General features: G+C 44.2%; 1 protein-coding gene across 2 annotated transcripts; it reads left to right on the top strand.

The window, feature by feature from the left end:
* The first annotated feature begins 13942 nt into the window (after positions 1-13942).
* Positions 13943-25577, top strand: Sertad4 (SERTA domain containing 4). Of its 2 annotated transcripts, none has more exons than XM_048357760.1 (4): positions 13943-14264; positions 19369-19560; positions 20773-20888; positions 23005-25577. In XM_048357760.1, the coding sequence occupies exons 2-4, from the start codon at positions 19386-19388 to the stop codon at positions 23764-23766; spliced, it is 1053 nt and encodes a 350-aa protein (XP_048213717.1). In that variant the 5' UTR covers positions 13943-14264; positions 19369-19385; the 3' UTR covers positions 23767-25577. The 2 variants fall into 2 exon arrangements, with proteins under 2 accessions (XP_048213717.1, XP_048213718.1); XM_048357761.1 differs by lacking the exon at positions 13943-14264 and adding an exon at positions 18230-18263.
* Positions 25578-26075: the final 498 nt, after the last annotated feature.

The raw sequence follows: 26075 nt of genomic DNA, 5'->3' as shown, positions 1-26075 counted from the left end.
ATGTATGAGCCACCAGTGCCCAACCAGAAAAGAAATTTCTAGTTAGTTATGTGCATATGTCTTGATACAAAGTCAACCATGATGTAGCTAGGATACTGAGCTACCTCTGTGTCCATATGTAGAGTATTTATAGAACAAGTGCCTGGAAAAGTCCTATTTACCTTCACAGGATTAAGAACTTCAACTCTGGCCCTTGAATCTCTGTACTCAAAATAGAGTCAAGAATTGTGAGATAGCTATACTAACAATTCAAGCTAAAAAACACTTTTCTTTGGCTTACAGTATCTGGGTGTTGCAGGCAAATGTAGAAACTTATTAACATGAATTATTACCCAGAGAGTTGACTGCATTTTCCATTTCACTTTGCTCATGTAAGCATGGTTTGAATCACTGGGTGAAAAATATTCCTCCCAACGAACCACATTTAAAACCTTGGTAAAAGTCATTTTTTTAATCTAATGACTAAATATAACAAATAATAACAGTGATTCCTTGTAGAGCCGGCACCGCTAAAAACAAAAAAAAAGAGAGAATTGTAGAGGTGAGTGGGATGGGAAGCAGGAACTTATGACTTGGTTCCATGTTCTTTTCTCTCCGCAGAACTTCTTAACTTTTGCAGTGCTGTGAGCTCCCATGGGAATCTATAGAAGCCTTCCAAAACCTTCTCTGAAAAAGGGTTTCAAATGCACTTTTTTTCCCCAGTCATGGGGCTTGAACTCAGGGCCTGGGTGCTGTCTCTGAAATTTTTGCTCAAACCTAACACTCCACCACTTGAGCCATAGCTCCACTTCCAGCTTTTTAGGTGGTTCACTGGAGATAAGAATCTCATGGGGGCTGGGGATATAGCCTAGTGGCAAGAGTGCCTGCCTCGGATACACGAGGCCCTAGGTTCGATTCCCCAGCACCACATATACAGAAAACGGCCAGAAGCGGCGCTGTTGCTCAAGTGGCAGAGTGCTAGCCTTGAGCGGGAAGAAGCCAGGGACAGTGCTCAGGCCCTGAGTCCAAGGCCCAGGACTGGCAAAAAAAAAAAAAAAAAAAAAAAAGAATCTCATGGACTTTCCTACCCTAGCTAGCTTCAAACCAGGATCCTCAGCTCCCAGCCTCTTAAACAGCTGGATTCATAAAACCCAGAGAACAATGGGGGGAAAAAAATTTCATTAATTCAAGACAACGCTGTCTACTGTGATTGCATTGGCTTACAACATATATGTGTGTGTGCTAACATGTTTGCACAGACTTACTCTTTCTGTGTTTTTCGATGTTTGACAGTTTGAGAGATAATCAGACATTTTATAGAATTTCCCTCAACTAGGATTTGTCTGATATTTTCCTCAGGATGAGAATGTGTCATGGGTTTTCGTGAAGGTAAAGAGGTAATTGCCACAAAGGCAAAACGCCACTCTACCCAAGTACATCATATCAAGCACACATACTGTCAATGTGAGGTACAATTGTGGCTGTTGGCCTTAACCACCCTGTCCTATTACCGTATGGTGGAGTTACTCATTTTCCCTCTACTAAACACACTTTTATACATTTCTGTAATTAATGACTATAACTAAGGAGAAAATAAGTTCTGTTATGCATGGCAATCTAATCCTTTGTAGGAATTTATGTGATAATCTACTCTTTTGTAGAAGCATACAAAGTCTACAAGGAGACTGGCTGGTCCACTCTTCACCTGCAGGCCAAGCCACGGGTGAGTTCCTGGATAGCCCACTTTTTGTTTTTGCAGTAATATTTTAATTTTCTTTTTATTGCTGGTGCTGGTGGCTCACACATGTACTTCTAACTACTCGGGATGCTGAAATCTGAGGCTCCAGGTTCAAAGCCATCCTGGGCAGGAAAGTCTGTGATATTCTTACCTCCAATTAACCACCAGCCAGAAGTGGCACTGTGGTTCAAGTGGTGGAGCCTTAACCTTGAGCAAAAGAAGCTCAGGGTCAGCACCCAAGCCCTGAGTTCAAGCCCCAGGACTGGCAATAATAATAATTATCCTTAAGTAGTTGTACAAAAGGATTTCAATTCAACATGTCCATTTATAAATACAAGTCCTGCTTTTAAAGATTTTTTTTTAAAAAGCAAGAGGACTCTACAGTCAACAAACTTCAAATTCTTAACATGCAAAATCCTGTAACCTAATCAATCAACAAACATATAAGCTACTTAAATATGTATTTCCAAGGCATTTATACCATGCTAAGTATTATGTTGAGTAAAGTGGTAAATAAATAAATAAATATACAAGTGGAGAGTCCAATGATTGAATAAAATACAAAACAGTCTCATGGCAGGAAGCAGTATGAAAAAAACAAAACATAGTGGTTATAAGTGGTCTTTTGTGAACTCCTAAAAGATCTAAGCTTACACTCTAGCTCCCTGGAAACTAACTAAGGCATACAACTGTAGACCAGTCTTTAGCCTTTCTATGCTCAGTCTCCATCCCTGTAAAATGGGGCTCATTATTCTCACTCTTCAAAATTGTATAAATTGAAGCATGAGATATATGGAAGACCATTTTCCTAGCAAGCATGAAACCCTGAGTAGAAACTGCAGGATGAGGAAGAGAGAGAGAGAGAGAGAGAGAGAGAGAGAGAGAGAGAGAGAGAGAGAGAGAGAGAGAGAGAGAGACAGACAGACAGACAGACAGAGAGAAAGGGAGGGAGGGGGAAAGAGGAAAGTTGTGCAAATCGAATGGTATGGAAAGCATCTGGTGCACACTAGATCCTCAGTACAATGGTTAATAAGCAGGGAATCGTTACCGATCCTACTTCAAGCCTCTGTAAATTAAATGTGTCTTAAATGATCCTCCACTGAGGAAACTGAGTGTAAACTATGCATACTGTGCATCTCAGGACCCTTCTTCTGCCTCCTTTTGCTCCCTCCATTCTCTCGGGTTTGTGACCTCCTTAGACATCCCCACTACCAGACCCCTTTGTCTCTCACACTCCAGAAGCAGCCAGTGCCTTGGTGCCTCTGCTCTGACACTGATAAGAACGACTTCTCCAGGTAGTCAAGGAGAGAAGAGACCCCCGGGGGGGGGGGGGTGCTGGCAGGAGCTGAGGAAATGTGTCTGTATACAGGACTTAGATCTCTCTGCATTTGTTTGTTTTAAGTGGTTGCTTTGCTGAGCCTATTACTGTAAAGGGTAATGATATTTGGGAATAAAAGTCTATGAATAAGTAATGCTAATAGGAGTAAAGAACCAGAGCTGCGGGATTGAAAGCTCATGTTAAAAATAGTCTGTCGTTTCCAACTCTGCCTACTAAGCCTTTTCCTTGACTGAAAGGTGCAGACAGTGTCTCAGTGCGAGGCTGCCACACAGAGGGCTGGTGGTTCCTGGCTAAGGGGAATGGGCCTCTCGCCTCTGGATCTGAAGCCCAGCAACTTCTTCATTGGGCCCAAACGACTTTCACTGGAGTTCTGGGGTGCAGGTTGTGAAACCCCAGCTCCAAAGCCCAGTAACTAGGGTAAAGAGTGGCAACTGTGAGTGTCTGCAAGCTTTTCTTTTTGTTTTAATTTTATTATCTTTAAGTAGTTGGATGAAACAGTTGCTGTTCAACAAGCAGTATATGAATATAATATCTCTATATAAATAATACTTTAATCAGTTGTCCCCCCTTTCATCTTTCTCACCCGTCTTTCCTACCCACCCCTTCCCTCAATTTTCTTAATTTTTGTAGGATATGCCTTGAATTTTATAACTGTGTTTCCTCCTCCTTCCTCTCTTCATTTGTTCATCCTACCTCATCTTGATCACACACACACACACACACACACACACACACACACTTTCAAGTTCCTGGTGTTTGTTTGGTTGGACTGTAAGTTAGCCTTTCTAGGAAAGTACATCATTTGAGTTCTCCTTTAAATCTACCATATTTTGTTTAATGCATTTGTGGATACTTGGATTCTATCCTGAAGTGTATATTTATATATCTATACATTAATTCTAGCTTCCCCATATATGAGAGGAAACACATCCGTTGTCTCTCTGGGCTTGATTTACTTCACTGAATATGATTTGAGAACACGGTATGTTTCTTGAGATGGTTATTCTTCCAAAGGCTCTATATACATTGTGAAGTGCACTGTTGGATTAGGCGATATATTCAGCGATCCGATTAAAGGCCTAGGAGCAAGATTGAACCCCAAGAAATATGTGAAGCTCATGATGAGAATTCATACCACAGGATGTAAGGCTTTATGCGTGTCCTTATCTGGAAGACCAGTCACATTGGAGTCTTACAATCCCAGCACAAATGGCTGCCTGACCCTGAGTTTAGTTCACTAAGAGAAAACAGACAAAGATGTAAGCAAGCAAAGACTTTGAGCTAAAAAAGAAAAACAAAAAACAAAAACCACCCAGCCTGCATACTAGGAAGATCAGATCCTTAGGACTGCAAGCCAAGACTTTCCAACCCCTATGAGCAGTGGCCTCAGATTCATTGTTCCAGTGGCGAAGGTCACAGGCTAAAGCGTTCTCCACATTCTGCCCCAGAACACAGACCCCACCGCCCCTCCTGCTTCCCCCGCCAAGCACCAGGAGTCTGTTAGGGCAGAACTGCACAAATGGAAACACCCATCAAATGCAGCAGGAATATTAACTTCACGAGGAAGCCTTTATATGCCATTACTTTAAAAAGGATTCCTTGTTAGTCCTACCATTAAACAATTAAATTGTCAGAGATGAATTCTGTGCATGTGTGTGCAGGATATGTGATTTCCCACTCAGGTGATGTCTGCTGCAGGTTGTCTCTTCTCTCTCTGTCTTCTCTCCCTCCTTCTTTCCATTCCTCCCCCCTTCCATTTCCCCACCCCCCCTCCCAATTTCATGCTTTATTTTTTTCCTCTTTACATTGTGGAAAATATACGTATCTCCCCAATAGCATAAGCAGTTTTTGTTACAAACTTTGACATTTTATATTATTCCTAACATCAGAATACAAAGGAATGTTCAAGAAGGAATTTGTTTCTAGGTATCCGCCGCCCCACTACAACTCCATTCTGGTACGTGATTTCCTTTCCTGATATGAAATATTAAAAAGATCAGTTCACTCCACCTGTGTTGAACCCATGGACATTATACCAAGAGTTTTAGGTCAAGGCTAAGGCCTACAGGGAAAGAATGATTAGCAAATGCTATGTTCCTCATATTTTGAGCCAACATAGGGACTTATGTCTTCATCACACTGATTTACTTCTCCTAGGTCTCTCTCATAACTTGTATGGCTTAAATCAAACATGTTTATGAAAAGTGGGTACCTTTCACCTCAACCCAGTAGAAAGAGCAGACTGCTTAAATTTCATATGCAATTCCATAATCAGTACTACATTCAAATCTCTATGCTTATATATACTTCAAATTATTACTTAATTGGAATATATTCTTATCAGCTACCAAAGCTCTCCTTTGAGGCCTTAATCTTATATTTTAAAAAAGTAAAAGCATAAAAGCTATATGTTCAGGTGTAAAGGACATGTTGAAATTGTATAAGGTCAGGAAATAGCATTGATGAAAATCCTCGCGCTCCTGAAAGATCTATGCTGGATTAACCACGTACAATGATCAGTCATTTAGTAAGTATAGCCTGGTTGTGATAGTCTCACATGTCATTTACCCACTCAGTTCATTTTAAACCTCATGAAACATTTAATCTGTCTGTTTTATGCAACATACCAGTGAGGTACAGAGGGGAGAGAGGGTCTGAATGAAGTTATGAGTAGACACACTTTCTCCAAAGATTGCCCTTGTTTGGAATGCAGTTCCACTCGGCTCCTATCTCTTTCACTAGCAGGGTGACAAAACTATCATTGTAGAAGCCTTCCCTTATTCGTCTCTGCACATTGCTCCTTCCCCCATACACAGGCACAGCCTCCCCTGACTTCTGTCTTCCAGTTTTAGCTCAGACGTGGCACACTTTTATTTGGTAATTTGGATTTCAGAGCTGATGCTATGGGCAGTATGGGCTTCAATGTTTAGGCTTTTGGCCAGGAAAAGGTGGCTCACATCTGTAATCCTAGCTACTCAAGAGGCTGACACCTGAGGGTTGCAATTTGAAGCCAGTGGGGCATGAAAGTCTGTGAGACTCTTATCTCCAATTAAAAACACCAGAAGGCCAGAAGTGGAGCTGTGGCTCAAGTGGTAGAGTGCTAGCCTTAAGTACAAAAGCTCAGAGACAGGACTCAGGCCCTAAGTTCAAGCCACAAGACCAGAACAAAAAGAGAGAGAGAGAGAGAGAGAGAGAGAGAGAGAGAGAGCTGAATAAATCCTCCTTTCTAAAGAAAAGATAGGACACAAGGTAAAATAACTCCCTAGAAAAACAAAAGGAAAATTGAAACAAAAAAATTATATTCTCAGCAAACACTCACATCACTATTATTCTTATTTTATTTTTATTATTTATTTTATTTGTATCTCAGTTTATTATGTAAAACGTTTAGGCCTATTTTCCCTCCAATGTGTATGTGCACACACACACATTCACACAATCACCGCACACACACTCTCGTAATCCTTCTACACTCTGCACTTCTTATAATAGCACAGCCATCTTGCTGGCTATGGAGATTTTTTTAAAGCTTAGCATGGGCTTTGGTTCACCCAGCACCCTCATTCTTGAAGCACTCTGTGAGTGTTCTTGTACACGTGGGGGACTAATGAGTGTATCCCTTCATGCATACACACATACACACACACACACACACACACACACACACACACACACACACCAGTGTCACCAGTGTGCCCTTCTATCTCTTCTCTGGATCTCCAGGTCAAAGGTCATGTTTCACTTCTTCTGACCTATCTTTTCCCTGAGATCTTGGGGTAAAATGGATTCCTGGTTACCACACTCTTTATTTTTTAATTTTTATTATCACAAAGAGGTTACAATTCCGTAAGTCAGGCTGAATACAACACATCCTGATCGATGTTGCCCCTTCCATCAGTCACTCCATTTCTCTCTCCCATCCTTAAGTTATGTAGTTCAAGCTTGACATAATATGCGTTGAATATAATGCATTATTTTACGTATTGTACAATATTAATAGCATCTAAACAATTTCCATAGAAATGATTAGTTGAAAAAGTTATCAAGTACATTAGAAGAACACCACTGTACAGATAATTGGTATATTTATTGTAAACCATTCCTCCCTAAATATTATTGTAGGTCTGCCAAACAGTACCCTGATCAGGGGACTATTTCTATTCAGAAGCAATACTTTATTGAGTTGCATTGCATCTGAAATCATGCTATTAATTAATTAATTATTAATTAGGAGTTTTGATGAAAGTTTTTGAAGCATTATGATACTTCTACTAAAATATGAATCTTCCTGAGAGAGATAACACTTGAAGCTCATTATCAACGATTTACATCTTCTCGGGGATTATTTCAGAATTATCTGATGAAATAAATCACGTTTCACTTGTGATGACACATAAGTAAATTCAGCACCATGAAGAAGCTCAGCACATAATTACTTCTAGGTTGTGCTAACGGGCCTGCAGAGACTGCCTGCTACCTATACTCCACCACCCCACCCCGAATTTCTTCTTCAAAGCTTAAGCCAAAGGGTCTTTGTGTACTGTGGATAAATACATTTATGATATTCATTAAGGTGTGACATGTCTTTCACTCTTGGATATCCTGAAAGTACTTTCAATCATTTTAATAAGTCTTAAGACTTCAACTTCAGTCTATAGAGAAATTACTTTTTTTTTTTTTCTCAGTTGTGCGGCTTGTACAGGCCTAGGCTCTGTCCTGACCTTTTTTTGATTCAGGCTAGTGCTCTACCACTTTGAGCCACAGCTCCTCTTCTGCTTTGTTGAGCAGTTAATTGGAGACAAGAACCTCACCTCTCTGGGACTTTTCTTGCCAGGCTGGCTTTGAACTGTGATCCTCAGATCCCAGTCTCCTGAGTAGGTAGGATTATAGGCATGAGCCACTGGTACCCGGCTTAACCTGAAATGTTTATAATTCACTCTCATATTCTTTCTCAGCAGGGCCAGAGTAGTAGTTGTCTGTGTTGGCCATCCCTGCCTGTCCCATACCATCCCCGGAGCAAGCACATCAGATTCCTTCTAGCCGTTCCTTCTCTTCCAGTGTGGGTTTACTTGGGCACACAGTAACTCAGCCAGTCATCCTCACCATGACTAGAGCCTGAAGATTCCAGCTCCTCCCACCACTCTAAGGCAGACCCACAGTGTCCCTCACTAGGCTGCCCAAAGAACTTCCTATCTGGTATTCCCAACACTATTCTTCACTGACCATCACTTGTCCTAAAGCTTGCTATCCACCATGCCATTCTCTGTTCCTAAACCCATACATTCTGTGTTTACCTTGTCCACATCTTTGCTCAAGTATCATCTACTTACTCTCACCATTCAGCTTCCGATATGAATGCTCCATCTCTATTTTTTTCTTTATTTTTCAATCTAGAAGATGGCTCAATAGATTCTAGATCTTATGTGTGTCGTCTATTTACTTTTCTCCTAGAAATGAGGTCCAGGGATTTCCCCCCCCCCCCTGTGCCAGTCCTGGGGCTCAAACTCAGGGCCTGGGTGCTGTCTCTGAGGTTACTTGCTCAACAGTAATGCCTTACCACTTGAACCACAGCTTCACTCTCAGATATTTTTTCATTTTTTGGTGGTTAGTTGGAGACAATTTCGTGGACTTTTTTTCCCTAGGTTGGCTTCGAAACATGATCCTCAGATCTCAGCCTCCTCAGTAGTTAGGATTACAGGTGTGAGCCACCATTACCTGGCAATTTTTGCCTTTTAAAATCTACCTTGTGTCTTTAGCACCTAGCAGAGAAAAAGCACTCAATTAATACATGCTGATTGAGCAATTGACTGACAGTTGTTTCATATTGTTACAGAAACTGAACAAGGATAAAATGAAGCTGCTCTGGTGTATGTATATGTGAAACAGGCAATTGTATGTCTGTTTTTAAAATTCCAAATTTGTTTGCCCCTTCTAGAATTTTCTTCCCTGATGCTCTCCATCTGCCTTCAGCATTGGAAGACCCAGAGATCTTCCCCAAGTCCTTAGGACCCAAAGGTACGATGCATTCCTGCCTGTCTGACAATCTCCTGCATACTATGCCACCAGGTAAGGCCATGCTCTGCGCCAGTTCACCTTTCCCCAACACAGTCCCTCCTTGCTCCTTCACTGCCCACGGGCTTGTCTGAAATGACAGCCTTAGGCAAATTAACTAAGTATGGAGAGTAGACCCTTGTCACTCTTTGGCAAAGCCACTTTTACCAAGAACTCCTCCACTTTCTCATCTGTCTACAAAACTCACTCAGAAACACGGCAGCAATTATGTACATTGCATATGTACATGATTCAACGATTGAGCTTGGCACGACACTGCAGGTGAAGTAAGAAGAAGATTTTTTCTTCCTACACTTACAAAGTTGTCAATATGGTGAGCGGCAAAAAACAAGCATAGAAATAATGGACCAATTTCAGTAGATTAGAATATAGCGGTTGCCATACGAATTCAAGGGTAGAATGATCATGTCTTTGGTGGTGGGTGATGACAGCCTGAAAGTGTTTGTTTTTGTTTTTTAAGAAAACAAAATCTGAAGTTGACCTTGAAGATAGGTAGCATTCAGTGGGTGGGAGTAGGGAATGAGTGACAAGTATTTCAGGTGGTGGAAACAAACTTGAGGAAAGGCTCATAGGTGGGAAAGCAAAGGGCATTTTTAGTGAAGGATAGATGTTCTTGTTTTCAAGAAGGTATGTAAATTGGGCTGGGGATATGGCCTAGTGGCAAGAGTGCTTGCCTTGTATACATGAGGCCCTGGGTTCGATTCCCCAGCACCACATATACAGAAAACGGCCAGAAGTGGCGCTGTGGCTCAAGTGGCAGAGTGCTAGCCTTGAGCAAGAAGAAGCCAGGGACAGTGCTCAGGCCCTGAGTCCAGGGCCCAGGACTGGCCAAAAAAAAAAAAAAGAAAAAAGAAGGTATGTAAACATAGAAAGCGAGTGAAGCAAGATGAAAATATATGCTAAAAGGCAAGAAGAAATTGATTTTAATTCAGTAAGCAGTGAACACTAGAGATTTTGAACTGGAGAATGACAAGGTAGACGCCAAGTTTTAAGATGAGTAATTTCCAGTGGAGAGTGGCAGAAAGGATTTCCATTCAGTTATCTAAAGGAAAGAACATTGAATGCAGAATGCAGAGGGAATGGAATGCCAATGTAAATGTCCTGGGGTGAGCAAGATCTGCCATGTCGGGTGAACAAAAAGAGACAGTCTGGAGTGATTGGAGCTTGGTGAAATGAAGGAATGCTTTGCAGCCTGCTGAAAGTCCCAGCATTTACTTCAAGTGAAAAGGAGATCCTTAGGAGGAGCCTTAGCAAAAAATAGACCTCAGTGGCTGTTGAGCCAAGATTTAACTGAAGGAAGGAGGCTGTTGATGTATTCCATGTGAGATATGGTGGTGATGGATTGGACAAGGGTGACAAGAAATGATCAGAGTCTAGAAAATGTTACAGGTGAAGCCATAAGGAATTCCTGATGTGTTGGATATAGGGTATCAAGGAAGAGGCAATACGACTGCCAAGTTTTTGCCTGGGCAACCAGAAATACAGTGATAGTTTATTAATGGGGATTCTCCATGGTAATACAGATGGAAGAAGCAGAGATGATCAGGCATAGAGTTTTAGCTCTATAAACATATGATACTGACTGGACACCTAAATGGAGTCTGAAGGTCAGAAGGAGTCTAGGCTGGAGATACCAATTGGATAGTCATCAGAGTTAAGGCAGTATGTGAAGATGAGCAACTGGATGAGATCCAGAAGGGAGAGTCTATATGGCAGAGGAAGGTGCAAGGTTTGAGCTTGAGGCAGTCCAACGTGGGGGTTGCGGGGGGGAGGATAGGAGGAGTGACTGTGACCCACCCAGAGAAGGAGACAGAAAGGAGAGCCAGAGAAAGAGGGGGCAGACCATAGGTGTTCTGCAAACCAGGCCAAAAATGCCCGAGCACCTGGTTCAAAGGCTGCTTATGGCAGTTGGTCCAGTAAGATGAGAACCAGGAAATGACCTTGGACTTAGCAATTGGGAAAGTGGTCCATAACTTTGACAAGAAGTTCCATTGTACTGATGGATATGAAAGTCAAACTAAAGAAGGTTTGAGATGGTCTGAGATGCCTCTTTTACGTGTTTTTAAAGCCAGTAATGTAGAATTTAAGAAAACAAACAAACAAACAAACAACTAATCCAATATGGGTATTGTGTCCAGAGCAATGTGAGTCAGATTTTACTTGCAAGATCTCTCTTTCAAATGAGAAAAGATGTGAAATGGAGTTTCAGTAGTTTTAAGTATGACAGTCTGTTAATTGAAGAAAAAGTCGACGCTTTCGGTGAAATTTTCAACTCAAACTATTTCAAGTTTTTTAAGCAAGGTTTTATCTTATGACCTCACATATGTACACACACAACACACACACACAAATGTGATGACATGATTGTTCTTAGCGGAGTACTGTCACTCATAAACAGCACTCACCCATTCCAAATCTTCCATTGTTAATGATTTATAGTTAGTTCTTATGCTAGAATGACAACTTACCAACTTTCGAAATGACTAGCTTTTCTACACATTCACATTGCCAACAGTTGGGCAGTGAATCTCAGAAACTAGCAGTTTAAAGATTAGAGGAGTATGGCAGGGAAAGCTGACAGTAAAACCCAACATCTGTGAGCAGGGCAGGGTCAAGTTCATGTTCAGAACCTCAAAGGGGGCTGTGAAGTACCATGTTTTGATTCTTGCGTTGTGATGTCATTTTGTTGTATCATTAAAGCTAAGAGTCTTTTCCACCCAAGGCCATGCCAATTTCCCAGAAGGCTCATTTCTCAGATGCGAAGCTCCAAAGATACTGGAGCAACCCATGCTGATTTTTAGTCTCATGTTATTTCTCAATTTTATGCTTAATTTGCTGCTTTGGGTTTTATGTATTTTGACACAGCCAAGTGTGTGGGGGGATTTCCCCATAGTCCTTTAAATGCTATAAAACTTTAATATAGGGAGATAAAAACAATAATAAGCCATGCCTCCAAGCCCTCACATTTAGTTATTTATTTGAGTTTAGACAAGAAGCAGTTTTAGATACTGATTTAGGTTTTCAAGTACTTGAACTGCTTTAAATGTTCCGGTGCCTTTCCTTGTCCTGCTCCCCTCTCCCAATAGCAATGATATCCTACCCTTAACCTTGACATATGAAAACCATTGGTTGTAAGGGGGAGGGGGAGGAATGGCATCTTTACAATTCTTAAATCATCATATAATGGCCTACATCGGGCACTAGCCAATGCAACTTTATATTGCTTAGAATGAGCCAAGTTAGATATTCTGTTCCCAATTTGAGGCATGCAATCCTGAACCGCCTCTTGGAAAAACTGAAATAATGGTCCTGGTAAGTCTATTGGGTTAGTCTGTTTTCAGCATAATTGTCTTCTCTTGACTTCCTAATACCCCTTAAAACCTCTGAGTGTCTTTAATGTACAAAGTTCAACAAAAACACCTTCAAACCAGATTAGTTCTAATTATGTTTTAATATTTGTTTGCTGCTTTATTGAATAAATCACATTTGCTTCTTTTTTTTTAAAAAAAAAAAGGAAATTCACTTAACTGCACGTCAATCACCCAAATTTTAAGTGTACAAATGAAATGGAAAACATTTATTACACAAATTTAATTACAATTCTAAGAAATAAACATGCAAATTAGATGGAGTTCAATTTGCAGATGCTAATCCTCATCCTTGAACTTGTTTCTTCCCTCCCCAGATTTCCAGTCTGTGTTGTCTCTTGGAGTCCTGGGGAGACAGGCAGCCAGAGGTTGGGTTTTTCACAGTCGGAGGAGCACTGTTTTAAAGAAGTGTTATATTTAGCACATCTGGCGTAGTAGCAGTAAACAAACATGATAGTCTTTGTAACACTTTTGGGCAGGTGCCTCCCCCTGATTTTATTAGGTCTGTGCCTTCCAAGCCTCTGCGTTCATTACACCTGAAATGACCCATCTCGACTAGGGAGGGGTCCCTAGACACAAATTAAGGATGGATGTTTAAAAAGAGAGAGAGAGGAAGAAAAGAAAAAAAAACCAACAGGGGAGGGGAAACCAAACCTCCAATAGAGTCCAATATAGGAGCAAACCCACTATTTGCCAAATGGTATGATTCTGAGGTTTAAATTATGTTCCTCTGGCCAAGGACAACCTCCTTTATTACTTTGTGTGTGTGTGTGTGTGTTAAACATTTTTTTTTTATTTCCTGGAGGATTTTCCCTGGGGGCTCCCCACCCAGAAAGAGTTGCCAATTCAAGTTGCAGCAGGACCAAGGTTGCTTTTTTTTTCTTCCTCCCTTGCAGCTCGGGGGCGGAGCGCGGGCGGGGGCGGCGCGCGGGGGCTGGCGGCTCGGTCCTGCTCAGACATCTGTTTCTCATCTCCGTTCGCCGTGGCAAGGGAGAAGAAAGTCTTTTGCAAAGGGTGGGAAAGGCACAGATTTTTTTTTTTTTAAATCACACGCACACACAACAACAAAACTAACCCCCCCCTCGACTTCCAAAAAAACATTTTTTTTAAAAAAGGAGAGACATCTCAGAAGGTTGCAGAGTGAATACATTAGCGGGCTGGAGCCGAGCCCCCAGGGCGAGGGCGGGAACCCGAGAGCGCGTGGGGTCTGGGTTGCGGGCTGGAGCTGGGCCCGCGGGTCCCCGGGCACCGGGCGGGAAGGGGAGGGGAAGGGAGGGGAGGAGACGGAGGAGGGAGGGCGGGAAGGAGGGAAGGAGGCAGGGGGCGGGCTGGGGTGGGGGTGAGGGGAAGGCGCCCCGTGTGCAGCCTGAGGAGCGGAGGGAGGGAGGGAGCGAGGAGGGCGGGCGCTCGTCGTGTTTCCCCCCCCTCCCCTCCTCGCCCCGGGGGCATCCTGCAGAACCTCTCCTCGGAAATCCACGGGGAAATGGCAAACAGGATTGACGGGTTTCGCACGCCGCTCGCTAGACACCGCCGCTCATTACCATAACCGTCTGCAGCGACGGCGGCGCAGCGCCCGGGTCGCGGCGGCGGGACCTGCCGGGACCCTCGCCCGCCGCGCGCGTCTGCGGCCACCACCGACCGGGCCGCGGGGCCGGGATCGCGACCCGCACGAGCGCGCACCGGGCGGCCGGGCTCCCGGCGCCGAGCGCCCCGCGCACCCGCGGCAGCCCCTGCGCTGCGGCCGCCGCCACCCCCGCTGACCCCCGCGGTAAGAGCCGGGCTGGGCGCGCGGACTGCGGGGGTGAGGGGGGGGGGCGTGCGGAGGGCGAGGCCGGGTCTCCGGAGGGGCTCCTGCCCGAGCGCGTGCACCCGCGCCACGCGGCCTCCCGCGCGTCCCCCCAACACCGAGGCTGCACTGGGATCCGCGATCGGCCGGAGCGCGACCGGCCACGGCCATGGCGGGGGGGGGGGGGGGACACGCCGGCTTCTCCGGGGACTGGCGACCACCGCGGTGCCCTTGCACAGGGCTGGAGTCCCGGTCTCCCCGGAGCGCTCCGGTTCCCGCCCGCGCGCAGGAGCCCTGCCGGGGTTGGGGACAACTGCTCGTAGGAGACCTTGGGGCTCTCGGGGTCGGCTCAGCCCCTCGTCCGTGGCTCGGTCGCGGGGAATGGGGGTTTGGGGGGGGGCACCCCTGGGCTGGACACCGCGGCATTGGCAGGTGGGGAGGGAGGGGTTACGGATGTCAGGAGCGCGCGATCTCCAGAAAAAAAAGAACCGCTGCCGGAGCTGACACCTCCTGTCCCCGCCACCTCCGCCCCCGCGCGCTCCTCCCGGGCTGCCGAGCCGCGCAGCGGGCGGCGGCGGCGCCTCTGTCCTCAGCTCACCTCCCCGCGGGGCCGAGGCCGCTGCCCGCAGCGTCCACGCCTCCGCGTCCCGTCCCCCCCCCCCCCCCTCCTCCGGCCCCAGCAACTTTCCCGGGGGCCGGACTGCGGCCGCGGGCGCAGCGGGCCCCGGCGGGGTGGGGGTGGGGGTCGGGGGGGGGAGGCGTCCGCCGGGCTCCCCGCCGCGCGCCGGGCGCTGGGCAGCGGGGGAGGGAGGGGCGCTGACCCGGGACCCGGCCGGCATCTGTGGCGGGCCGGAGCGCGGGCCCTGGCCAGCATCGCCAGAACCGTGCCAGCCGTCCTGAGTCATTCCCTTGGAATCCTACCTTTGGTGTTTTATTTCCCGTTTAAGGAAACTTGGCTTAAATAAAGGGTTCAGGGGAAGAAAGGAAGGAACAGGAAAGAATAACGATAGCACTTATTTCTCAGACGAGGTCCAGGGCTCTGGCACCTTGGGATACAACTTGCCTTTGTTCCCAGACACTTGGGTTGTTTACTTTCTCCTGGAGGTAGAAGCTGGACCGCCACTGCCAATGTCCAGGAAAGGGGCTGGTGCTGCGCCGCCAACCCCTAGGGGATGCCTGTGGCGACCTGGTGGGTGCGGCCAGCTGGCAGTGGATTGGCCCCTCAAACCTCAGACTCCCCCCACCTCACCCCCCCTCCCACCTTCGACCTAGTCTAAAGATAGCCAGCACCTGGGCTCTCATTCTGGAACCCCTTCATCTCCATATGCCCACCCATTGGCCATCCCAAAGACCCAGCCTGAAAGCTCTTGGCCTCGCGGTACTCCAAAGCAGATGTTCCAGGTGGGCTACAAGGACCTGCAAGAAAGCCATAGCTGTCTCTTTAGAAAGTGCAGGGGATTTTGTTCTGACCATCCAGCCCCTTCTGCCACCACCAGCGAGCGGGTCGTTGAGAGCTTGTAGGGACAATGTCGAGGTCAGGGTCTTAATTCCATCTGGGTGGAACATTCCAGTGCACCTGAACAGCTTTGGAAATGACAGCTTCTGACTTACCTGATTTCCGGGCTTGTAGTCTTTTCTCTGACTGCTCTAATGCTCTTAAGATGTTCTCTAATTACCAATGACAGGTAGGAGGAAGGCCGCTAAAACTGTGACCAGGAGCAAAAGTGAAGGTGCTTCTGAAGCTGTAGCTGTTTACCTGGTGTCAACCGCAACTATTAGCATCATAATGACTCCGTGGAAAGAGCTAGCCCAACTCATATGCAAAAACCAAATCAAGTAGAGAGAAATGCCTTGATGTCCAGCTGTCAGCCTTCTGAGGACCCTTGAGTGAGCCCTGCCTCTATGTCCACTTGGATGACAAAAGACACAGGAACCTGGACATAGTAGGTTAGGACTTATTTTGATCAATGTGCAGACAAAACACACTTTAACGGCTCCTTTTGAATTCACTCACTTAGGATGCTAAGGAAAAAGAAATATATATAGTAGCTATATTTAATATTAACAGTATGTAAATTTGTAGATTTGAATTCCTGAATACCACAGCAGCATTGTAATGTAAATCACACACATTTGAGAATACTGAGTTTGACTCTACATAGACTACAAATAAAGATGCGCATTAAACATTGAGTGCTTGGTGCTGTACAGTCCAGTGTTGTCTTCAACACTAAACTTGCCTTCTTAGTTTATTAACATCCCAGAGTAGCTTAAATAGACTAGGAAGACTGAGTTGTAAAATCTCCTCCTTTTGCTCCCAAATAATCCTAGTTCATTCATGTTTTATTCAGGCTTACATAAATCACTTGCAGAGCTCAGCCTTTCTCTTTTAGGGTTTTGTGTGTAACAGTTTCCGATTCAAAAAAGAAAGAAAGGGGGGAGGGAGATAGAAAGAACTTACTGAAATTAGATGTTGTAAACCAAAGAAACACCAATATAAAAACCATTATGCCACCTTTCAAGTTCAAATGCACAATGATGGCATTTTATATGCTAGAAACAATACTAACAAATAGAAACACTGAAATTCTTAACAACCAGCAAGGGCACCCCCCAAGTCATTAAAATATAAACAAACTCTGACTAACATAAAACATCACCGGGCTCATTAATGCCCTATTAAGCAAAGGTAACTGTGAGTAGAGACCTGCAAATGCCTTTCTTTCTAAGGGGCATGGCTTTCGTCAACCTGTCTTCATGTACATGTAATAAAAGTTCTGTGATAAAAAGGCTTGGATCTTCACAGAATTCACCATCAAAGTGAGTTGTAAATTTGAAGCTGGGAAATATTGTTGTCCTCAATCAAAGACTTCTGATTTCTATTTTTTTAAGCTATGATTTGCTCTTAGCAATAGCATTGCCTGATAGGATTGCCTCTTAGAATAGGTTGAAAAAATTGGACCATTTCATGAGTCTTCCTGGGAATAAAATATCATGAGCTCTGATACCTTGCTTAGATACAGAATTTGAGGGATGCTAGACAGAATGGCTGAGTTTGTGGAATCAATGCAAGTGAATTCTTTTAAATTGAAGACTCAAAAAAAATGGTATATCTTACTATTTCTTGGTAAGACTTAGCTAAAGCATTCCTCTCGTTCTCTCTCTCTCTCTCTCTCTCTCTCTCTCTCTCTCTCTCTCTCTCTCTCTCTTCCTCCCTCGCAATATGGTTCTCTGATATCTCTTCGGAAGGCATTTAAAAAGAGAAAGGGAGATTAGGTTTAGTAGCCCACACCAACTAGATCCTCATTCCACTGTGGACCTGGAGCCCTTCCGGGTCTTCAGTGGCACTAAGACTGAAGCTGAGACAGGGCAGAGAGAAGCCTAATGAAAGAGCTTTTGCTTCCAGGAGCTGCTCTGTTCGCCATAAGGACTTTATCTCTTTAATGAGGCCATTCCCCCTTACCCTGATGGTTTTCCTCCTTTCATTTGTAAGTGAACCCTTGTGATAGCTGGTAGGGAATAATAGTTTCCCCCCAAGACAATGGTAAAGTCATCCTTTCTCCATACCATTACAAGCTATATAATTTTGGAAAAGAAAGAGCAAACTAGACCCTTAGTGTATGTTTGAAAGATAATCTTCAGAAAGCATGCCTGGTATCACATTTGTGATAGTTCTTCAAACCACAAAGTGAGAGTAGAGATTTGAGTCTCCTAAAGGAATTGAGTGTTCGCAAGGCACCTGACACCACTAGTCTGTGGTGGTTTTGCTTATTTATTTGTTTTGTGTGTGAGTGTCACCCTGGGCTTGAACTCGGGGTGTGGTTGCTATCCTTGAGCGCTTTTTTTGCTCAAGACTGGTGCTCTTCCATTTGAGCCATACCTCCACTTAAGGTTTTTTGGTGGTTAATTGGAGATAAGAGTCTCATAGACTTTCCTGTCCTGGTTGGCTTCAACTGTGATCCTCAGATCTCAGCCTTCTGAGTAGGTAGTGAGCCACCAGTGCCAGGCTTGTCTTTTTGCTTTGATAGCAGACTCTTCTTCCTTACACTTGCCCTTGACCCTACCTTGAATCTCTTGAAGGACCGACTGAAAACATTTAGCCCTTCTGGCAGCATCTTCCTCATCAATAAGGGGGGGCAGGGCAGGCAGCATTACTGCAAAGACACCTCATCTCCCTGCAGACCCAAGGGAAGGGCATGAATTGGAGGGAAGGGCAGTGATGTGTGGCCTCTTGGAAAGTTCCTGCCTGCGTCTGGGCTTTGCAGTTTAAAGAGTTGCTGGCTGCCTCTGGCCCCAGAGCCCTGGCTCCTGTTTAATATTCTGCCTGCTCGGTTGATGTTGTGTTTGGCTCCTGTGGGACTGCAACTCACGGCTGGAAACTGGAGCCAATTTTCTGTCTTCATCTAGCAGTGTTTTGACTGGAGGCAGATCCAGTTCAGGCCGATCGGGGCTGGTGGAAACAACTACCAAGTGTCTCTCTGTCTGCTTCCCCCTCTGGGAGGAGAACGTGGAGAGAGCCCTAAGCGTGTGGTAGAGGAGACAGGGACAGCAGCCGCACAGAAGAACCTCTGAGCATCAGTTGGGATTAAGGTGGAGATGTCTGCCTCCCCCCCCCCCAACCCTTTTGGTTTGATTGATTAGTAGATTTCATCAAAGGAGACTCCCAGGGGATTGACTAGAAAATTGATTTTGCCTTATTAATAGAAAAGAAGAGCTAGGGTTTTGGCCCTGTCTTTTAGTGGTACATTTAATGCCGGGAAGGTCAGGAGGAAAATGTGTTTAGAAGGCAAAGCAGCAGTCTGGAAGAGGGCTGAGGGGAATGTGAGAACAATAAGGAGTGGGGTTTTAAAGATCTGCCCCTGACATGCAGATTGCTAAACACCGAGGCTGAGCTAATAGCAGCAAGAGTTTGCTCAGGTTTTCTTGGGGGGCGGCGTGGGGGGTGATACTCAGATGATTCTCGATGAAGGAGAGGACCTGGAAGTAAAAGTTTCCCAAAGCCAAAGGATGAAAATGTCAAGGCCAGCCTCTGGCTGGCTCTTGATCAGGGCTGTTTTCCATTTCTTTTCTTTTCTTTTCCCCACAGATCTGAGGCTGTCAGAGATGACTCTGGTTCTGTCCATGAATAGATTCTGTGAGCCCATTGTCTCGGAAGGAGCTGCCGAAATTACCGGGTACCAAACACTATGGGAGGCTGACAGCTACCGAGGCCCCAGCCCCCCAGGAACAGCACAGGCTCCGCTGCAGGGAGACCGGGGAGCGGGCCCCCCGCTGGCAGGTACAGCTCTGGACCCTTCTGCTCTCTGTGGCCAGGCTGGTGGGGAGGTGGTATTTCAGGCGCCCTTCTTGAGCCCAGAGCTATTAATGCTTCAGGGCTGTCTGGACAGTCATCCTAAGCCAGCCCTGGCTCCTGGGAGAAGACCAGAAGTGGTATTTAAATTACATTCCAACCTGCAGCTTGCCTGGACCCGGGCTGGCCTGAAAGTCATAAGGCTGTGTTTTGAGCAGAACCAATCCAAGTACTGAAAGTCAGAGTGTGGATTCTGTTGTTATTTGTTGTTGTTGTTGTTGTTGTTTTAACTCCTGGGGAACTATGTGGTTTTCTGAGTCGCACAGGCCTGTGTTCACAATGAAATCTTTATCCCAAGATGATAACATGAAATGATCTGCACAGGGGCTACAGCCAGGAGTCTCTTCTCTTTCTAGAGCAGAGACAATTGGCTTTGATTGATACATACAGACATATATATATATATATATATATATACATACATACATACATATATATGTATATATATATGTCTGTTTTCTTTAAAGAAACTAAAATATCAGGCAACATTCAGGGAACTCTGTTTTGCCAAAAAAAAAAAAAAAAAGGATTAAAAGCGATTTGTAGTCTAAAAAAAAAAAATAGATCGTACTTTATTCATGGTTGACATGTTCCATTTTCAAGAGTGAAAAGGAGTTTAATTACCCCCAAATTTAAATTTTAAATATTTAAATTTGTATTTTAAAAGAAGAAATGTCATAACTCCAGCGTGCAGATAACCATTTGTTTACTAAGCTAGAGCCAATAACACAGAAAGTGGTTTGATTACCAGTGGTTCTAAATAAAGATGTATATCTATTTAAACCGTGGTGTTAAGTGTTTTAATTGATGAAACAATTTGGAGGAATGCTATTATTTCACAGTTGCTCCATTCTTCCCCTTCCTGAATTTTGCCTGTGCATAGAATTAAGAGTCCGATTATTTAAGTCAATGTGGAAAGATGTCATTTTTCTAACCAATTGCCCAGAAGTCTTGCCTGCTCTGGCTCTCAAGATTCCATGTGATAGCCACTATTAAAGAGAAATGTTTCTTTTTAATCAGCACATGTACAGACAAAGATAGAGCCAAGTGTCTTCTAGAAGGAAAGGAAATGAAAGTATTTTGTTTGGAGAACCTCGAGCAAACCGCATGTCATTTGTCATATCTGATTTATTACCACAGGATCCCATTACAGGGGAATTTCAAATCCTCTAACAACATCCAAGATCTCATACTTTAAGAGGAAATATGTGGAAGAAGAGGATTTCCACCCACCACTCAGCAGCTGTAGCCATAAAGTATGTTTTTTTTAAGTCATTATTTTTATTAAGAGTTTAAGCTATTTAGTAACAGTTGCTTGATCCATTTCCAGAAATTAAATTGTTCCACCCAAGCAATGAAAATGAACCACTTCTCTGGAGGGCCCTGTGAATGGTTGTCACTTTTTTTTTTTCATCTTGTATTATTTTTCATAAGTACTTGAAGAGAGAGTCCAAAAGAGATCCTCTACCCAGAAATAACAAAATTATAGAGTGCACTGAAGGTCTTTCGTACTGATGATTTAATTTTTTCTTGAGTTGCACAGAGGGCTCTGGTTACTCTGCTCATTCACGTGCAGGAAATGCTCTTGTTCTCTCCTGCCATTCTCTCCCCGGTCTGAGCTCTCACCTGGCCAAGGCTACTTCTATGTGTGCCTGAGTAGGGTGGTCACCCACGGCTTGTCCTCCCCCGGGAGTGGTGGTCTCACCATCCCTTGATGGAGTGCATGCAGTACAAGCATGTACTTCTTCGTACATCTATTCCATGGGCTCAGTTTGTTGAAGACACCAGAGCTCACTTTTATGGGGAGGAATGGGGGGGGTCCCTATTATAAGAAAATAGCACAATGGGCAAAGTGAATGGGATGATGAACTAAGCATGAACGCTTTTGAAATATTAGTTCTATTTTTTTTGTAGCCTTCCTCAAAAACCCTGCCAAAGAAGGGTTGAAACCAAGGAAAGTATATCCCCAGACGGTTACCTAATGTACAGAGAAGCTTCCTGCTTGCCTCCTCTTGCCCCTAGACCCCCAATCCTCATCCCTTTACATGGTGTTTTTGCCCCTGCTCATAAAAAGACTCCAACATGTGTTGCCAAGTACTGAGCTTCTCCTTGCATGTGTGGTTTCTCTCCTTGCCTTTGGTTGGACTGGGCTGGTGGAAGTCACAGTTCCTCAGGGTATGCCATGAATTTTGTTGTGATTGTTGTTCTTGTTTAATGACCTGGGAGAGTTGGACACAGCCGTTTATTCTGTTGCTCTGTGTGGTGGCTGTAGCCCTTTCCTGGTTGCTACTGGATATGCACCAACCATCACCCAGTGTGGCCATCACGCAGGCCAGGAGTGAGTCCTCTCATGATCTCCTCAGCATCCCTTCTCCTACCCCACTCCAGAAGGAAGTCTTCTTTGGTCCTTCAACTAACAGAGCCTATCTGGGTCTGAGCCTCATTAATTATGATTGTCCCTTTCTCAAGCAAGGATAATTGCACATATGAATCTCAGAGGACTAAGAGGAGAGAAGTGAAAGCCAAATCTCATGTTCCTTAATGGCTAGACCATACTTGGAAGCACCTACATCTTGGCATCTTTTTAAAAGTACTTATTGCTATACAGTGTGTGAGTGCATGCATATTTGCTTACACACACATTTTTTAAAAGTTCAAATCGAGGCACTGGGAGTTCATACCTCTAATTCTAGCTACTCAGAAGGCTGAGCTCCAAGGATTGCAGTTCAAAGCCAGCCCAGGGAAAGAAAGTCTATGTAACTCTTAACCACCAAAATAAAGGCAGAAATGGAGCTGTGCCAGAAGTAGTAAAGCACACTACCCTTGAGTACAAAAGCTAAGGGACAGCACCCAGGCCCTGAGTTCAAGCTCCAGTACTGACAGCACTATGACTTGAAAATTCTCTGGTTCTTGGCCACACCGCTGTGCCAGGATAGGGTTGGGACATCCACCGCACTGGAGTCAGCCTCCTTAACAGCCCACAAGAGGCCAAAGGGGAGGGATGATGGGCCAGACAGGCCAAGAATAAAATGTATATACAGTGGTGAGGGGTTTTGGGGGGTGGGGGTGGGGGGAGTTGATCAGGCATGGGGCTTGAACTGAGAGCCTGGGTGCTATCCCTGAGCTTTTCTGCTCAAGGCTAGCATTCTATCACTTTGAGACATAGCTCCAGTTCTGGTTTTCTGGTGGTTAATTGGAGCGAAGAGCCTCACAGACATTCCTGCCTGGGCAGGCTTTGAACCGCAATCCTCAGATCTCAGCCTCCTGAGTAGCTCGGATTACAGTTATGAGCCATCGGAGCCTGGCAAGCGATGAGGTATTTTTATATTGTCCATCTCCTAAGCTTTCTCTTCCTTTGTTTTTCACTTTCAGACCATCTCCATTTTTGAGGAGCGAGCCCACATCCTTTACATGTCCTTAGAAAAGCTCAAGTTCATCGATGACCCCGAGGTATACCTCCGAAGATCTGTCCTCATCAACAACCTGATGAAAAGGATCCACGGAGAGATCCTCATGCAGAACAACTGGTGCTTCCCCGCCTGTTCTTTCAATGGCACTTCGGCCCAAGAGTGGTTCATGCCTCAAGACTGTCCTTACCGGAAACGACCACGGATGGCTAGAGAGGAGTGCGAAAAGTTCCATGCCTGCTGCTTTTACCAAGAATGTGGTGGTCACTACCTAAATTTGCCCCTTTCTGTAAATGCTAGTGTTGGAAGTGCCTCCGCCGCCTCCTCTTCCTCTTCTTCGTCTTCCTCTTCCTCTCCCCCTCTGCCTTTGCCGAGCTGTTCCCACCAGATGGATTTCCACGTAGGCAGTGCACCTATTTACAAGAGTGATAGCCAGATACCTGCCAATGAAATCTTTGTCACTAACGTCAGGTCGCTTGGTGTCCAGGAAAAGGCCAAATTCAATGACGAGAAAGCAAATAACGAGACCAGCCGAAATGGTGACCCCCTCGGCCATGAACCCGTGGGAAATGACCTTGATTTTGAATGCAAAGGCCAATTTTATGATTACTTTGAGACTGGATATAATGAAAAAAACAATGTGAGTGAGTCTTGGAAAAAGTCTTTAAGGAAAAAGGAGCCGTCGTCAAATAACAAGCTGTGCTGTAGCAAAGGAAATAAAATATGAGCCATCTTCTCGCCAAAACTTTGAAGCATGCACAGCACGATCAATCAGCTCTCATAAATTTTATTTTGAATGGATTTTATAGTTTTGTACAACTGATAAAATTATGCCACGAACATGCCATGTCGTTTTAATGCTGGAGAGCAGATTGCAGAAAACATCTGTAATAGGCATCAGCGAGCTACTTAGAAATGTGGTGATTTTTTTTTTAAACCAAGAAAACAGTTGACGCAAGGCTTAAACGAATATCTTAGTTTTCTTACCAAAAAAAAAAAAAAAAAGTCAGTAGACTAGATTTGGGGATAATGTGATCTTGTGATATTTTTCATTGTCTCCCAAGAAACCTGTCACTAGATAGGAAAGTTCAATAGTTTGCCAATTCATTCAGTCGTTCTTTGGTAAGCAAATCAATATAACCGCAAAAGATGGTCTGCTTCTTCAGTATGATACAGTTTGAGGTTTTTTTTTCCTAAATAAAAGACTGAAGACAGAGAGCTAGATGAAACGGCTTCGCAGCGCTGTTAAGTATTTGTATCTGACAGTCTCTCTGTGACAGAGGAAAGTAGGATGGGACATAATGAAACACCCGTTGAGGGGAGCAATCACCAGTCTTGGAGAGAGGTATTCCCTGGGAATTCCTGGCTTCACTGTGGCTGACGGGTGATGAGGCTTTTAGTGAGGTGGTATACAGGGCGATTTTTGGTGCCTTACTTTCTCTTAATTTTTGCAATGTGAAAATTAAGATTAAATCAGAGTTACAGCAGGGATTTAACAAAGAGGAAAAGAAAAACACACATATACACACAAACAAAAACAAAAAAAACACAGGGTGGATCTATATGGTTTGGAAACTGTTAACTTTGAACTATTGTGTTCGACTTTTGATTCAACATCTCTATTCTTCTTTTCTTTTTGTGCCCAGTTGCTTTGGGTTTGACATTGGGAAGAGGGCTTAGAGGAGACAATAGAGAGAGGGCTGTTAGGACTCAGCACTAGCTGCTTGACAGTTTCTGTGGTAACAGTGGTTGGTTGCTGGGGTTTGGGTTTTTTTGGGTTTTGGGGTTTTGTTTTGCTTTTGTTTTCTCTTGTCCAATGAAGTTCATGAACCCCGTGGCATGCATTATCCTTTAATCTGTTTCTTGCATCATTTCACTTGTTTAGATTATAAAAGCATGTGGTTTTTTATATATGACTTTTGCTGTTGATTAAGAAGCACAATGTTAAGAAATGATGTGGTGATCCATAAGGTTTTATCTTAAAGAATGTAAAGATGTTTAGTTTCTGAAAAGTTATTTTGGAGAAATGGGACTTGGGGTAGAATGATGACTGTGTATGTATTTGGCCAACATTCTTCTGCATTTGCAAGAGTGTTCAGGGCGGGGCTCTGAACACCCTTCTTCCGTTCATTCCAGCCAACTCCTTCCACTAAACTAATTCCCATTGCCAACATCACTAATTGACTTGGGCCCTTGTAACAGTATTTCACAGGAAACAAATGCCAAATGGAGGAAGTAGGTAAGTCCTCCCAGTTTCTCCAAGATAAATCTTTGTTCTTATTATGGCTATTAATATTAAATATGGGTCTCATTCATACAGTGTATGAGTAGGATCATTTGGACAATTGTCCACAAGGACCAATTTTTAAAACATGTTCTTGTGTTATAGCTAAATAGTCTAGTAATGTTTTGTCCTTTATTTTCAATATTTGATAAACATTTGATGTTGAAAATTTAGATGATAGATGCTTGTATATGAATGTGTTGTAATAAAGTGAGGTTTTCTTGATATATATTTATTAAAATGATCAAAATTCATTAAGGATTTTTTTTACATTTTATTTTAAATGGATGTTAGCTATAGTTCTCTTTTCCATTATTCTCTCTCCTCTGGGGATGGGGAAAAAGGAAAGAAATGTCCAAAACATCTAGACACTAGTGAATAAGGACTACAAAGGAATTTTCAAAATAAGACTCTTGAAGAGGCCAATGTTTCAAAATAGTCTTGTAGGTTTGTAGGTTTGTATTTCTGTGCCTTAAGAAGCACCATGTTCCTAAATAGTGTGATTAAACAAGGGTCTATCTTAAAGAATATAGAGATGGGGGCTGGGAATATGGCCTAGTGGCAAGAGCGCTTGTCTCCTACACATGAAGCTATGGGTTCGATTCCCCAGTACCACATATATGGAAAACGGCCAGAAGGGGCGCTGTGGCTCAGGTGGCAGAGTGCTAGCCTTGAGCGGGAAGAAGCCAGGGATGGTGCTCAGGCCCTGAGTCCAAGCCCCAGGACTGGCCCAAAAAAAAAAAAAAAAGAAT

This window comes from Perognathus longimembris, chromosome 11 (assembly GCF_023159225.1).
Source record: "Perognathus longimembris pacificus isolate PPM17 chromosome 11, ASM2315922v1, whole genome shotgun sequence".
NCBI classification, from domain to species: Eukaryota; Metazoa; Chordata; class Mammalia; order Rodentia; family Heteromyidae; genus Perognathus; species Perognathus longimembris.
Note: the sequence above shows the minus strand (reverse complement) of the source record. Positions and strands in the feature narration are given on the sequence as shown.

Coding starts and splice junctions, on each gene's coding strand:
- Sertad4 (XM_048357760.1), top strand. CDS start 19,386: ATGACTCTGGTTCTGTCCATGAATAGATTCTGTGAGCCCATTGTCTCG. Junction 19,561..20,772: donor AGCGGGCCCCCCGCTGGCAG/GTACAGCTCTGG, acceptor TTATTACCACAG/GATCCCATTACAGGGGAATT. Junction 20,889..23,004: donor TCAGCAGCTGTAGCCATAAA/GTATGTTTTTTT, acceptor TTTCACTTTCAG/ACCATCTCCATTTTTGAGGA.